This window comes from Dryas octopetala, chromosome 8 (assembly GCF_963921425.1).
Source record: "Dryas octopetala chromosome 8, drDryOcto1.1, whole genome shotgun sequence".
Lineage (NCBI taxonomy): Eukaryota > Viridiplantae > Streptophyta > Magnoliopsida > Rosales > Rosaceae > Dryas > Dryas octopetala.
This window is the reverse complement of record NC_141373.1, coordinates 7,115,780-7,130,232: the sequence shown is the minus strand read 5'-3', so window position 1 is coordinate 7,130,232 and position 14,453 is coordinate 7,115,780. Positions and strand designations below refer to the sequence as shown.

The window sequence follows — 14,453 nt, the reverse complement described above, 5'->3', positions numbered from 1 at the left end:
TGATGATGAAGAAAGAGGGGAGAAACCAACTAATGAGGAAACATGCCGGCTAGGAGACACAGAAGAATCAGAAGAAGATAAAGATCCACAACCGACACTCCAAGATTGGTTAGATAAAAAACACAAAGAGGATGAAGTGGAAGTAGAACCGTCACCGTCACTCGAAGCTTGGGTAAGAATTCAAAAATAATAACAAAACGCCACTGCATATTTATCAGGGGTGGGTCGGTGTCGGTAACCGAACCGCCAGCCACATACCGTCGACCGACCGACAAGGGTCGAAATGGGCAAAACGCCAACCGCTGCCGCCACCGACTCTGTCGGTGAACCGACTGTCGGTGAAACCGCAAGTGACGGTCGGATCGGTTCGAAATGGATCCAAACCGACCAGCTTTCTGTTTGGGTGTGGCTGTGCTTGGTGTGGCTGTGCGATGGTTGCAGGACTTGCAGGTTGAAGAAGAAGAAGAAGCTGCAGCGGCATCTGAGGTTGTCCATCGCGGCGACGGCATCTGAGGTCGTCCATCGCAGCGGCGAGGTTGTAGCAGTCGAAGAAGAAAGGTCGTCCATCTTGGCGGCGAGGTTGCAGGTTGAAGAAGAAGAAGAAGTTGCTGTGCGCCAGAAACTAGGAGAGGAAAAAAAAGAGAAACCAGGAGAGGAGAAGAAGAAGAAGAAGCTGCTTGCTGCCAGAAACCAAGAGAGAAGAAGAAGATGAAGAAGGGTCGGTCGGTGCGGTTTACCGACGGTGTGGGGGTTTAGAAGCCGCCTCCGCCTCCGCCCCCTGTTGGATCGGTTAGAAAACCGCAACCAATGCGTCGGCTCTCATCGGAGCGGTTGCTGGGCGGATCGGTCGCGTCGATTTTCGGGTGCGGTTCGGTTATAGCGGTATTCCGACCCACCCCTAATATTTATTGTGCATTTTTGTTCTATAAGTTGCCACTATTAGACAATAACAAACACATGCAAACCAGAAATTGCCACTGCCTATGCATATTTCTTAATTGTTATGTATATGCCATACTTCCAGGTAGTAACAACTGGAATTTCTCATATTGGGGTGTGCCTATTTCCTACTGTCAAATATGTGGGATTCTAATTGTTACTTCCAGGTAGTAACAACTGGAATTTCTCATATTGGGGTGTGCCTATTTCCTACTGTCAAATATGTGGGATTCTAATTGTTACTTCCAGGTAGTAACAACTGGAATTTCTCATATTGGAGTGTGCCTATTTCCTACTGTCAAATATGTAGGATTCTAATTGTTACTTCTAGGTAGTAACAACTGGAATTTCTCATATTGGGGTGTGCCTATTTCCTACTGTCAAATATGTGGGATTCTAATTGTTACTTCCAGGTAGTAACAACTGGAATTTCACATTTCCGTTTGTAATAAAATGCCACTTTATCAAAGTAACAATATGGCAAACACTAACATTTTCTTTTATGCATGCAGTTAGACCGCTTTGAAAGTGAGCAAATCAGTAGAGGGGATAAGAAGGACATGGAAGAATTCCGTAACATCTATGAAGAAGTCATAAAGGAATTAAAGACATTAGTGGTAAATGAAGATAAAGATGAAGATCACAATGAAGATGAAGATGAAGTCACAGGCAAAAAATTGATTAAACAACTCACCACTTACAATGCCATACTTGATGAGAAAAATGCTAGTTATTGGCAAATGGTTCTCACTGCAAAGGATGAAATTGGGAAACTCAAGAGTGACAATTATGAACTGAGCCAAGAAAATAAGAAATTGAAAATGATGAACAACAAAGTTAAGCAATTACTCAATGAAGAGAAAGAAAAGAGAAGAAGTGATATAGAGGAACAACAAGTCCAAGAGGCCAAAACAAAATCACTCTTTGAAGAGATTGAGAAGCTGAAAGAAACAATTTCAAGACAGAAATAGATGATAGAGAAGTTGGTTAACAGTGGGAACATTGAGTGCCAAGCACAAAGGTCAGGCCCACTTATCTCACCTGAAAGAGACGAGTAAATGGAAGGAGAGCATCCAGCTGAAGATTCTTTTGAGCATCAACATGAGCTTCAAGCTGCAAGGACTCCTCAACAAGGGCATACAGCTGAAGACTCTTCTGAGCATCAAGATGAGCCTTCACCATCTTTTGCCTTTGAGAATGCTGCATCAGTTGAATTAACTCCCAATCAACCTGCACAGAATCAACCTGAACAGTCTTCTCCCTGCCTTGCAATTGTACAATACTCAATGCTGGGAAGGTTAAAGGAGAGAGAAGACAGAGTTAGGAAGGTTGATGATATATATGAATACAACTTTGAACCAAGGAAGAAGAAGAAAGCTGCAAGAAAAGACGTACCAGAATTGCCACACAAAACAAGAAAGATAAAGACAAGAGCTGAAAAAGGCAAAGGAAAAAGTGAACAACCAAACTTTGATTTGGACCTGGACCTAACACAAGAAGATGATGACCTGACCCAGGAAGGTGATACAGACTTAACACTACAAGCTGCAAAAAGACCAAATCTCGAAAACATAAAGTGGTCAAAGTATCCGGTCTTCAAATTATTGAATGAAAGAGTTCAACAACTCCTAATTGAATTTTGGACAAATGCCCCACACAGGTACTATTGCATTTTTATGTTGAATTTTAAAACACCTGATTGCCACTGCAAGGCAGTAACAATAGCTTAAGCTACTGACTACAATATACTGTTTATGCAGCACCTTACTATGGCAGAAAGGAGAAGGTGGAATCAGTGCAATCTCTAGACAAGATGTTCTAAATTTGATCATGGACAATGCAGTGACAAACAATGTAAGACCAATTTCTACACAAACTCAAATTAATTTAAAGAGTAAAAATTATTGTAAACTACTTAACATTGTTTAAATCTTGCATACCAGATGATTGATGCATTTGGAGAACTACTGCAAGAGGAAATGGACAAAATAGAATCTGAAACACCTGCAAAGTCAACATTCCTCACAACCTTTGCTTCAGTAAGTTCATTTAAAACTTCATTACTCAAAATTAACCAAGACTTCATCATTGTTACTGACAGTCAGTGGCAATTCAATAACAGATTAAGGATGCAGAAGATGATCAGTTGGGGATAGAACAATTCCTTTTTGAACCTCTCCTTAATTGCTTGGGGAAGTCGGACAAGATATTCATCCCAATGGTCACTTCTGAAGCTTTTCATCACACACTACTTGTGATGGACAAGGATGCGGGAAATTGGCTTCACTTCAACCCCATGAAGCAAAGAAGGATCGAGATGGATATATGCTACAAAAAAGCTCAAAGACTGGTATGAAATGTGTTTAGATTTCATAAAACTAAATTCTATGGACTTAAAGATTGATATGAAATGTGTTTAAATTTTAAAAACAATGTACTTTCAAATGCAGAAAGCGCGCGTGGACAGCTGGATCTATGTCATGCAGGAAGTAGCGGATAGTATTCTAGAATCAAGAATAAGAAGAAAGCTAAACAAAAGAAGCACTGCAAGAGAGCTCAAATTCACTGAAGTTGAGCTCACATATGGCAATGAAGCAACACTCAGATGGTTGAAAGACTTCAGCAATGACTACGAACTTCACCAATCTAAAATTTGTCTACAGCAGTCAGAGACATCGTAAGTCGTCTACCATATGCATATAGATCAATTTCAACAAAATTATTAAAAAAATAATCTTAAACTGATGTCATTCAATTTTATAATTTGCAGATTGGATTGTGGGGTCTTTGTCATGTATTATATGGACAAAGTTTCAAAAGAAGAGCTGAATAACAACAAAATCACAAAAAAGGACATTCAAAAGTTCAAAGCAAATGTAATTGAAAGGTTCATTAACCATGAACAAAGCTGGACTTCACAGCAACTTCAATCCTTCAAGAAAATCCAGATGAAGGACTGATCACACTCTGTGCTGTGCCGAAGGACTTTACCTACTGCTTTTTTATGTTTTAAAATTCAAGTTTATGTATTTTTGTTTCAAACATATTGCAGAATTTTATTTCTATGTTGAACTCTTTTGTCTTTTTTATATTGAATTTTAAAATGCTTAACAGGTTGACACTGCCAAACGATGGAACAATATGTGATTGCCACTGCCAGGTAGTAACAATATGTGATTGCCACTGCCAGGGAGTAACAATATGCAATTGCCACTGCCAGGCAGTAACAATATGCAATTGCTACTGCCAGGCAGTAACAAAAAACGTGATTAAAACAGTAACAAGGGAAACACAAAACATGCATGGACTTCACAAACCACCATATTAAAACAAGCACAACAATTTAAAATCATAAGAATAACATAAACAAAAATTAAGAGATGAAAAAATATCATTTCCAAAAGCCAAAACAACATAGTAACAAAATGTTACTATGCAACTGTAACAAAAAATATCTATCCAAAATATCATTTACAAATGGGCTCCTATTAATCAAGTCACATATTGCCAATGCATAAAATTTCCTCAATTGTTTAAAACCTATAAACCAATAAACTGTCACGCAGTACCATTATTACTAAAACCTAGAGCAACCATAAAACTAAATTGGCTCTCTACATGTCTTCCGGTTATGACCATCAGGTTTTCCGCAGCGACTACACTTTCTGGCACGAGCAGCTTCTTCACCAATAGACTTCGCCCTCTTTGTCTTTGGCCTACCACAAGGTCTCTTAGTAATAGGAGGCTGAACTATCATAGCATCTTGACTAAAATCATATAATGCTTGAGAAATATTTGGAACCGGAAAAATTGGAAACTCATAAGAACCCTTAAAAGACTCCGTCTTGAAATAACTGTCAATGAAACTGTACATTGAAGCTCCATGTCTCTGAATGGCAGCAAAAGCATGAGCACAAGGGAAACCTGAAACACGCCACTCATGGCATGAACAAAGCTTCTTTTCCAAATCTACACACACAGTCACCTTCCCTTCAACTTGGTAGACATGAGATGAAGATCGAATCACCTTCCAATGCAAACCAACTTTGGATCTCTCTCTCAACTTCAGTTCCAAATTAGGACAAAGCTCAGTAGACCACGATTCTGCCTCTATTTTTCGATTTGCCATATTCTCCATCACTTTGGTTCTAATGCCTTCAATCATATCTAAAATGGGGAGGGACCTCAGCTCCAAAATCCAAAAATTAAATGACTCGGACACATTGTTGCACATTTCCCCATACCTGTTACCTTTAAAAAACGCATTAGACCATTTTTCATATGGTGCTTCTGCCAAAAAGTCAATAGCAGGACGACCACCCTTTGCCTCCAGCTTCCCAGCAGATAAGTTAAATGCCTCCTCAGTACGTGCATAAGCACAACACATGAACAAAAATAAAACCCTCTCACGCATATACTTATTGTGTGTTGTCGGATACCTATTTGCAAGGTTACGTTTCAAATGCTGAAAACAAAAACTGTGAGGCCAACCCGGAAAAACAGTAGCAATAGCATTGATGAGACCAGCATTCCGATCAGTAATGAAAGTAACTATCCGCTTTTGAGGAACCAAAACATCAGCCAACCTTTCCATGAACCACGTCCAATTATCTTCAGTCTCCGAATCCACAATTCCAAAGGCAAGAGGATATAAACCTGCAAAAACAAAGCATTATAAGAAAGCTACTAACTGACAGTAGCAATTAAATCAGACAGTTTTAACACTTCAAATCACAATGAAAACAAAACAAATTCACAAAAAACAATCACATTAAAAGCAAATAAATTACCTTCATTTCCGTTCTTTCCAGTAGCAGCAAGCAATTGGCCCTTGAACTTGTTTTTCAAAAAAGTACCATCAAGAAAAAGCATCGGCCTACATGCCATGAATCCCTTCTTGCAAGCACCAAAACAGATAAACAGCTTCTGAAAACGTTGTGTCTCACCATCCACTTGCAATTTCGCATCAGTACCATCATTACTCAATACCAAAGATTTCAAATACCAAACAAGCTGCTTGTATGACTCCTTGTCATCACCATAAACAACATCTTTTGCCAACTCCTTAGCATACCAGGCAGTACGGTATGACACATCTAAATCATAGCTATTTTTAATGTCTTTCACAATATCAATTGGCCTCTTCCCAGAATTAGACCTAATATCATCAACGACAATACTTTTCACAATACGAGAAACCAATCTTTCAGACTTTGTTTCCCGAATCACACCACGACATGTGTGAACATTATCCAAATGCCTAATGTAAAAACAACCATGGACTCTACAAAGATACGCCTTTACATGCCAATGACAACCATCAGAAAGCTTCTTAAAGCACTCAGCATACACACGAGTTTTTTCATTTTTAATATACACAAACTTAAAACCCATCTCAATAGCATACTTGCACAACTTGTCCCTAAACTCGATGACACCACCTTCAAATCTTTGACCAACACCTTCAATATACCCTTCCCAAGCCTTGGTCAAATAAACCTTCTCCGCCTCAGCCTTATAACACCCTAGATAATCATTTTCAACAATTGCTGAATCACTTGTTGAAATCCCACCACTATCAGCAGAACACAAAGAATTGCTACTAGAACCACTGTCAGTAACAAAAATATCAACTATTTGTGCATTGAATAATGACAAACAAGTAAACAACATCTTCAAGTCCTGATCATCTGCCAATACACATCCAGATTGACCGCCAAGAACATATTTCAACACAAACGAACCAATCTTCAACATACTAAACTTTGTGCAAATCAAATTGCACAAACCACAAAAACTCCAACTAACAGACAGTGGCAAAACCACAGTCTGAGAACAGTAAATAACCCTCGCAACGAAATTTGAATCCATGATACCTAAAAAAGCAAAAAAAATAACCAAAACTAAAAAGTTACGAACATGCAGTAACAATAACAATAACAATTCAAACAGTACGAATTCTAATAACAACAACAATCACAATGAAAAAATAAAACAAAAGCCACACCCTAAAATCATTAATCAAAACAAAAAACAAACAGATTCTAAACGTAAAAATCTTCAATCGATGTAAAATTCCATACATACAAAAATCGAAAATCAAAGAACAATACAAAAACCATACCAGATGAAGCACAAACCGAGAGACAGAGAGCCAAAAACAAACAGATTCTGAATCGAAAATCTTCAATCAATCAATCTAAAATTCAAAAAATACAGAAATTGAAATCAAACAACAATACAAAACCCATACCAGATGAAGCACAAACCGAGAGAGAGAAAGAGAGAGATAAAGAGAGAGAGAGAGAGAGAGAGAGAGACAAAAACCATACCAGATCGACTACACAAAGCTTGATCGATCGAGTAACGAAGCTCAGTTTTACGAGCAGAGGCACAGAGCAACTATGATCCCGCGCATTCAAAAATAACGATTTATAACAGTAAGGGTAAAAATGGCATTTGAAAGAAAACAGTGGACCGGAAGAAAAATAAATGGGCCGGCAAAGAGAAAACTGGTCTTTCCTTTATTTTCCTTTATTTTCCAGTTTTCCCCCAAGTCTCCACTCTCTCTCTCTCTCTCTCTCTCTCTCTCTCTCTCTCTCTCTCCAATCCATCACCAACCCATCCTCACCCTCCTCTCTTTCTCCCTCATCTCCCATTGCCGTCGCCCCTCTGCCGCCCCCTTGCTGCCCCCTGCCGTCGCCCCCTGCTGCCCCCCTGCCTCCCTCTCTTTCTCCCTCTGCCGCCCCCTATCGCCGCCGCTCCTCTTTCTCCCTCGATCTCCCCCCTGCCGCACCCCCCATTTTTCTCCAAAAACCCAGCCTCCTCTCCAAAAACCCAAAACTAGATCTCACCTCCAAAAACCCAAAACCAAATCGAGCACCATCAGCGACACTTTTGGGGAAATTTCGAGAATTTCGGCGAAACTTTTGGCGAAATTTCAAAAATTTCGCCAAAATTATCCCGAAAATTTAACAAATATAGATTTCGATTTCGATGCCCCAAAAAATCGAAATTTAACACCTTGTTAATAACCCGTCCATAGACAACATACATTATAATTACATATATAATATATACAATAAGAATAATGTTATTTATACACACTTATTTCACCACATTAGGTGATCACATTATGTAAGAGTTGATGACATGATGTCATGTAATTAATGAAATGAGTGATATACGAATAATTAAACTTAAAATCCATGTCAACTCATCTTATTAATAATATGGCATGACTACTAGAGTTAAGCGTAATAAGATAATACTGCTCTAACTACTTTTTGAGCTTATTACACAATAAAATCTCATAATTTGAATCGTTTATTTTTTAGATTTTCATTCAAATATCATTCTTAAGAAAAATTAACCAAATCAAAAATTGTTTAGCCATTTAATTATCATCACAATTATTTTAATGTTTTATCGAAAAAAATTGTGTTTGTCTATCTATTTGAACACGATTAGAATTTATGATTGGGTTAATTTTTTGCAAAACTGATATTTGAATGAAGACTTTAAAAAATGAACGGTTCGAATTATAAACTCACATTGTATAGTGAGGGAGGAGGAGGAAGAGAAAAAAAGAGAGGAAGAGGAAGAGCCAACCGGACTTGCCGGCGTCAGATCTCCTCCTCCTTTTCCCTCCCTCTCCTTCTCCTTCTCTTCCTCTCTCTCTTTGAATGAGCTGGCCACCTCCGGCGACGAATTCAGCCACCTTTGGCGAGTTTGGGTGGCTATGTGCAAGGATGGGTTGGGTTTGGTGGTTGTTAGGATTTTTTTTTTTTTTTGGTGTGTTGGTGAGGTTTTGTGATAATATTGAGTGTGTAGAGAGAAATTCAAAAATATAAAAAGTGGTATAGAGTGTGTAGAAGTAATGAGTGTGTAATAAGAGATAAAAATGGTGTGTGTATATAGCAGCCATCTGTTTCAAATATAAAAAGAGAGGTGTGTATATAACAACCATATAACTTTTTTATAATACATAACACGTGTAATGTGAAAGAGTGGGATTGAGCATCCAGATTTGTTTTCTGAATTGGAGAATCCGGTTCCATCCATGACGCACTGCGAATTCAACTAAAAAACGCTCAATCACTTACTTGACCAATGAAGAGCCATAACCGGACCAGGTTCATTGCACCAATCCACAAAGGTCTCCAATTTTCCATTTTCGTCGTTAGAAAAGAAAAAAAAGTCCACAACTTTCACCATCCAATTCCAACGTTAATTAACACCACTTCTCAATCTCAGTATCTCACTTCCCTACCTCTTCACTCTCACTTTCTTAAACCTAACAACAGCAGCTCCCAGCGCCGCCACCGCAACATGGCCTTCTCTGAGTTTCGCCCACTGGACGACAAGTCCCTCATAGACTACATAAAGGCCACACCCTCTCTCTCTTCCAAGCTCAACAACAACCTACACGGCTTAACGATCAAAGAAGTGGGTGATGGCAACCTCAACTTCGTCTTCATCGTCGTTGGCTCAACTGGGTCCTTCGTCATCAAGCAGGTAATGGGTTTTCACGATTTGGGTCGTAATGGGTTCCTGCTAATTCGATCAAAATTCTATTGGGTCGGACTAAAGATTTGACCTTGATTGAGGAAAAATGAAAGTCATTAAAAAGCTTTAATTGGGATTTTGCAGGCTCTTCCATACATACGTTGTATAGGGGAGTCATGGCCAATGACAAAGGAACGAGCTTATTTCGAGGTATTGGCGCTGAGGGAGCATGGTCGTTTGAGTCCTGATCATGTGCCTGAAGTTTACCATTTTGATCGGACCATGTCTTTGATTGGCATGCGCTATTTGGAGCCTCCACATATCATCTTGAGAAAAGGATTGATTGCTGGGATTGAGTACCCTTTGCTGGCAGACCACATGTCAGACTATATGGCAAGGACCCTGTTCTTCACATCCCTCCTTCATCATTCTACCACAGAGCACAAAAGTGGTGGTATGTAATGTTTAAGTTTTTTACTTGTCATGTGCTTGGTTTGTTTTCTAATAACATATTAGAGATAGAATGCATCATGTTGAGATGCTTTATGTGGAATTCATGTGATTCATACATTACAATGTGACATTTGACTGGATATTTGCTTTGGTTCTTGCTTGGTTGAATATTTGCTTTGGTACAGTTTTGAATTCTGACAATGATTTTGCTTGGTTTGGGGAGAGAATAATCATGCACCATGTTCTCCAGTTGTGGTTGCAAGTTAGACCAGATAATAGTTTGGCTAATATTCGGCCTAAATGATAGGAAATTCACAGGGTTCTTAGAATTGTTGTCTTAGATTGATAATATCTTGTTGAATTCAGTTCAGTTCGACCAAAGTTGTTGGACTATTCACGGGTCAGGAGTCTTTTCATGTTTTAATTTTTATTTTTCATTCTATATTAGTAAATTCAATCTACCCTGTTTTTGAACCATATAATAATTTGGAAGACTGGATACCTACTAAAGTAAAATATTCTTACATAGTGGTTCACTGCTACATTGGAAAATTAGTACTTGTGATATGCTCTACAAGAACTATGCTTTCTTATCTCTACATTGGTGTGTTTTTCCAAAGATGCCAACAATAGTGCCGGTCATATCTGTTTGCATTGTTCTCTAACATTGCAAATTTGGAGTAATTTCTTGCATTTTTGGAGTGGTATGGGTTTGGGAAAGAAACTTGCAATTGTTGGCTGGGGATTTTTTGGTTGCTGGGGCCAAGAAGAAAGTTATTACTCTTTTGCGATATATAGTTTTTGGCTTCTAATTGGGAGTGTGTGGTTGGAAAGAAATAAAAGAATAGTTGATGACAAGGTGGACGTTATTTGGGACAGAATCATATATCAGGCCTCTCTATAGGCATCATTGTCTAAGAATTTTAGGGACATTCCTTTTAGTATGATTCATATGCATTGGGTGGGAATTTTAGTTGAAGTAACATAATTTTGTTAAGCTATGGTAATTGGTTGTGCTTAAAGGGACTTCTTGTCCGTCTTTTTTGTAACCATATTCTTCCATTAATAAAAGTTTAAGTTTCCTATCCCAAAAAAAAAAAGGAGAAAAAAGTAACTCAGCCTGAATTTTGGTATTTTAAAATTGACTTCAAAGTGTTCTGATTTATTTCCATTTCAATTTTGCGTCATAAAAGAATTTATTTACTATGATTTATATCTTTTCATTAACTTATCTGGATGTGTACTCTCTGCAGTTGCTGAATTTTGTGGGAATGTGGAGTTATGTAGGCTCACTGAGCAGGTTGTTTTTTCTGACCCTTACAAAGTATCACAATACAACCGGAACACTTCTCCTTATCTTGATTCTGATGCTGAGGCTGTTCGGGAGGATAATGCTTTGAAGCTTGAAATTGCTGAGTTGAAATCTTTGTAATGAAACTATCTTATCTTAGTGGCAGTACTACTCTATATGTGATTGCATCATTTTAAATTTTCATCTGAATGATCAAGTTGCCTTTCCTGTAGGTTCTGTGAGAGAGCCCAAGCCCTAATACATGGAGATCTTCACACTGGTTCTGTAATGGTGACTCATGAATCAACTCAAGTAATAGATCCAGAATTTGCATTTTATGGACCAATGGGTTTTGATATTGGAGCTTTTTTGGGAAACTTGATTTTGGCTTTCTTTGCACAAGATGGGCATGCTGATGAACAGAATGATCGAAAAGTATGTTCTGGTCCATTGTCTCCTTGACTTGTTATTTTCAATTATTCTTTTCTTCTTGATGAATTATTTTCAAGTATTCTAGTTCTTGTGACATGATTTCTTAATTCAGTTTGATTTCTGAGTTATTCTTAGATAGATAATTAGATACTATATTATTCTGAATAATGTCATCTAACAGCCATTTATATTTATTCATTTTCAGTTATAGACGACTCCTAAGTTGTACTTTGACTTGGCTTAAGCTCAGTTATTGTTATCCATCTAAGTTGTTGTTAAATGTGCTTTATGATGCAGGCATACAAGGATTGGATTTTGAGGATACTTGAAAACACTTGGAATCTTTTCCACAGAAAATTCATCGCACTATGGGATGCGAACAAAGATTCCGGTGACGCATATCTTCCTGCAATTTATAACAACTCTGAGCTTCGACAGCTTGTACAAAAGAAATTTATTAAAGATTTGTTTCATGACAGCCTTGGATTTGGTGCTGCGAAAATGATAAGGTGAGGAGGCAGACTACAGATTTCTTTATTTCTAACATATGCCATGTTTGCTTTGTGCTTATAACTTTGATGTTTGTTTCTTTTGAAAAGTTAACATTTTGCTTTGGCTTCCCGTAATGTACGAATGTCAAATAACTCATCATAAGATACTTTCAAATGTAAAAAAATTGAGGGCTAAATAAGCAACACTATTTCTTCTGTAGTTCAGCTCATTTGTGTACAGTTTATCAACCATGTATATCCCATGTACTTTGATCCTTAACCAGAATCCTCTTCACCAATCTTTCATTGCAATGGCCATTTGTCCTGAATATGCTTTCCTCTTTGTAATTTGTGCCATAATTACAATGATCATTTAACTCCTTAAGAAGCATACTGTTTGCTCATTAGAGAAATTTTTGAGCTGGTAATAATGTTTTATTTTTATTGACAGGAGGATTGTTGGTGTGGCACATGTTGAAGACTTCGAATCAATCACTGATGCTAGCAAAAGGGCAGGTTGTGAGCGACGTGCTCTTGAGTTGGCAAAGCTGCTGCTTAAGGAGAGGAGAAAATTTCAGGACATTGCTGAAGTTGTTTCAGCCATTCAACAACTCCAGTAATGAGATGGTTAATGAGAAAATTTCAGGACATTGCTGAAGTTGTTTTAGTCATTCAACAACTCCAGTAATAAAACAACTTCAGTAATGAGATGGTTAATGCTTATTGTCCCACTTGATTACCAAATAAAAACATTGCTCTTTCGGCTCTTTTTGTGTAATATGTATTCACTTCTTCTGTGCTGTGACCTGTGAATGCTTATTGTCCCCCTTGATATTCCTCTATATGCCTCTCAACTCATTCAACATTTTACCGAAATTTAAGGAGAACTAAGAGACAGGAAAAAAAAAACAGCCCTAGAATCAAGAGTTAGAGATTTTTGGGAGAGAGACGGAAGGTAGGCGAAAACTGTTAGAGATTTTTGTGAACCATGAATCTAGTAGGAGTAATGCATTTTTCTTTTGTTACTTTGGAGGAAGTGGAACAGACAATTCGTAATTTTAACCCAACATTTTCCCCTTTTCACCACTTGGACTAATTCCAATGAGACTGCATTTTTTCGATAATTTACATCTTAGTCTTGATTCAACCAACATCAGGATATTTCTATGCCCATTTTATGCACAATATAATCGACATAAGACCATATGCGCATCAGAAAAATTGCTGTAGAGCCAGGATGATTTTTACAGCATTCAAACGCTTAAGCAACTAACATAAGTTGTTGACTTGTTGGTGAGGCCATCACTATTGTTTCACGTCCCATTTTAGTTATCTCAACACTAAAATTCACTAAACATCTGGGTGTGTTTGGATGAAAACCTTGGAGATGAGATTTACAATTTCATCTTGCTACAGTGTCTTGTTTGGATATTTCTCAATTTCTGTTGTAACTTGTGACTTATATATTAGAGTCTTGTAAGGCCTATACCAACCAACATTCTTATGCAATTCTAGCTAGAAGTTGAATTGCTTTGAGGTAAAACCACCTAATTAAAAATGGCTGGTAATCTAAGATCTCAGAGTTTCGAACGAATCAACGAAATAGCCATGCATGGTCGGGTACAAGAACGAATCAACGATTCTGGTCCAAGTCACGGGGGAGAAGGACACTAGTATTTTGGTGTCAATATTGAAATGCACACCATGTAAGCCCTGTCCATGTTAATAGTTGTTGTCCATATTTTTCAAATAATTGGCTTAAGCCATGTAAGCGGAAAATAATGATAATGATAATAACATTAATAATTAATAAACCATATGAATTCCATATATATATATATATGTTGTGTGCAAATGTGATAGAGATTCCAACGAAAGTTATTAGTTAAAGGGATCCGGTGAGTCGGACCATTTAATTTTTAGATAGTCATTTAAGAATTATCCATGTAAAAAATCAGCAAAATCAAAACTCGTTTTATCATTGATTAGTGTCATGATTATTTCAGTTATTATAAAAAATATTGTGTTTATAGAAAATACTAAGCTATCATGACTAAATGGTTTATGATTTAATTAGTTCTTTTGTAAAAATAATCCTTGAGTGGAGTCTTTTAACAAATGAACGGTTCAAATTATTGAATTGCATTGAGAGTTGAACCCACGTGATATCACTCTTTATGAATTTGTCATATATATATATATATATATATACCTTCCGGAAAAAGTAGGTATTATTGGGAATATTCTTCTCCTTTGCTTTTGAGGTTTTGGACTAGTTGCAGGTTATTATTGCTATCTATGGTTGTGACTTGCGATCTACCACTTGTATATATATATAT

The 14,453-nt window shown here is 37.5% G+C and overlaps 2 protein-coding genes across 2 annotated transcripts; one reads left to right on the top strand and one right to left on the bottom strand.

Annotated features, from left to right (window-relative positions):
- Window positions 1-4,540: 4,540 nt before the first annotated feature.
- LOC147276667 (uncharacterized) lies at window positions 4,541-6,810 on the bottom strand. The gene is made up of 2 exons (XM_086255544.1): window positions 5,730-6,810; window positions 4,541-5,595 (listed from the first exon to the last, which is right to left on the bottom strand). Exons 1-2 carry the CDS (start codon window positions 6,808-6,810, stop codon window positions 4,541-4,543), a joined length of 2,136 nt encoding a protein of 711 aa, XP_086111670.1.
- A 2,192-nt stretch (window positions 6,811-9,002) lies between these two features.
- LOC147276666 (methylthioribose kinase-like) lies at window positions 9,003-13,197 on the top strand. Its single transcript, XM_086253769.1, has 6 exons — window positions 9,003-9,456; window positions 9,592-9,901; window positions 11,154-11,328; window positions 11,425-11,626; window positions 11,921-12,132; window positions 12,566-13,197. Exons 1-6 carry the CDS (start codon window positions 9,052-9,054, stop codon window positions 12,732-12,734), a joined length of 1,473 nt encoding a protein of 490 aa, XP_086109895.1. The 5' UTR covers window positions 9,003-9,051; the 3' UTR covers window positions 12,735-13,197.
- Window positions 13,198-14,453: the final 1,256 nt, after the last annotated feature.

What these genes read in the sequence shown, in the direction of transcription:
- LOC147276667 (XM_086255544.1), bottom strand. Translation starts at nt 6,810, where the DNA reads ATGGATTCAAATTTCGTTGCGAGGGTTATTTACTGTTCTCAGACTGTG. An exon ending in TGGAAAGAACGGAAATGAAG is followed by an intron (nt 5,596 to 5,729) that starts GTAATTTATTTG and finishes TTGTTTTTGCAG; the next exon opens with GTTTATATCCTCTTGCCTTT.
- LOC147276666 (XM_086253769.1), top strand. Translation starts at nt 9,052, where the DNA reads ATGAAGAGCCATAACCGGACCAGGTTCATTGCACCAATCCACAAAGGT. An exon ending in GGTCCTTCGTCATCAAGCAG is followed by an intron (nt 9,457 to 9,591) that starts GTAATGGGTTTT and finishes GGGATTTTGCAG; the next exon opens with GCTCTTCCATACATACGTTG. An exon ending in ATTGCTGAGTTGAAATCTTT is followed by an intron (nt 11,329 to 11,424) that starts GTAATGAAACTA and finishes CCTTTCCTGTAG; the next exon opens with GTTCTGTGAGAGAGCCCAAG.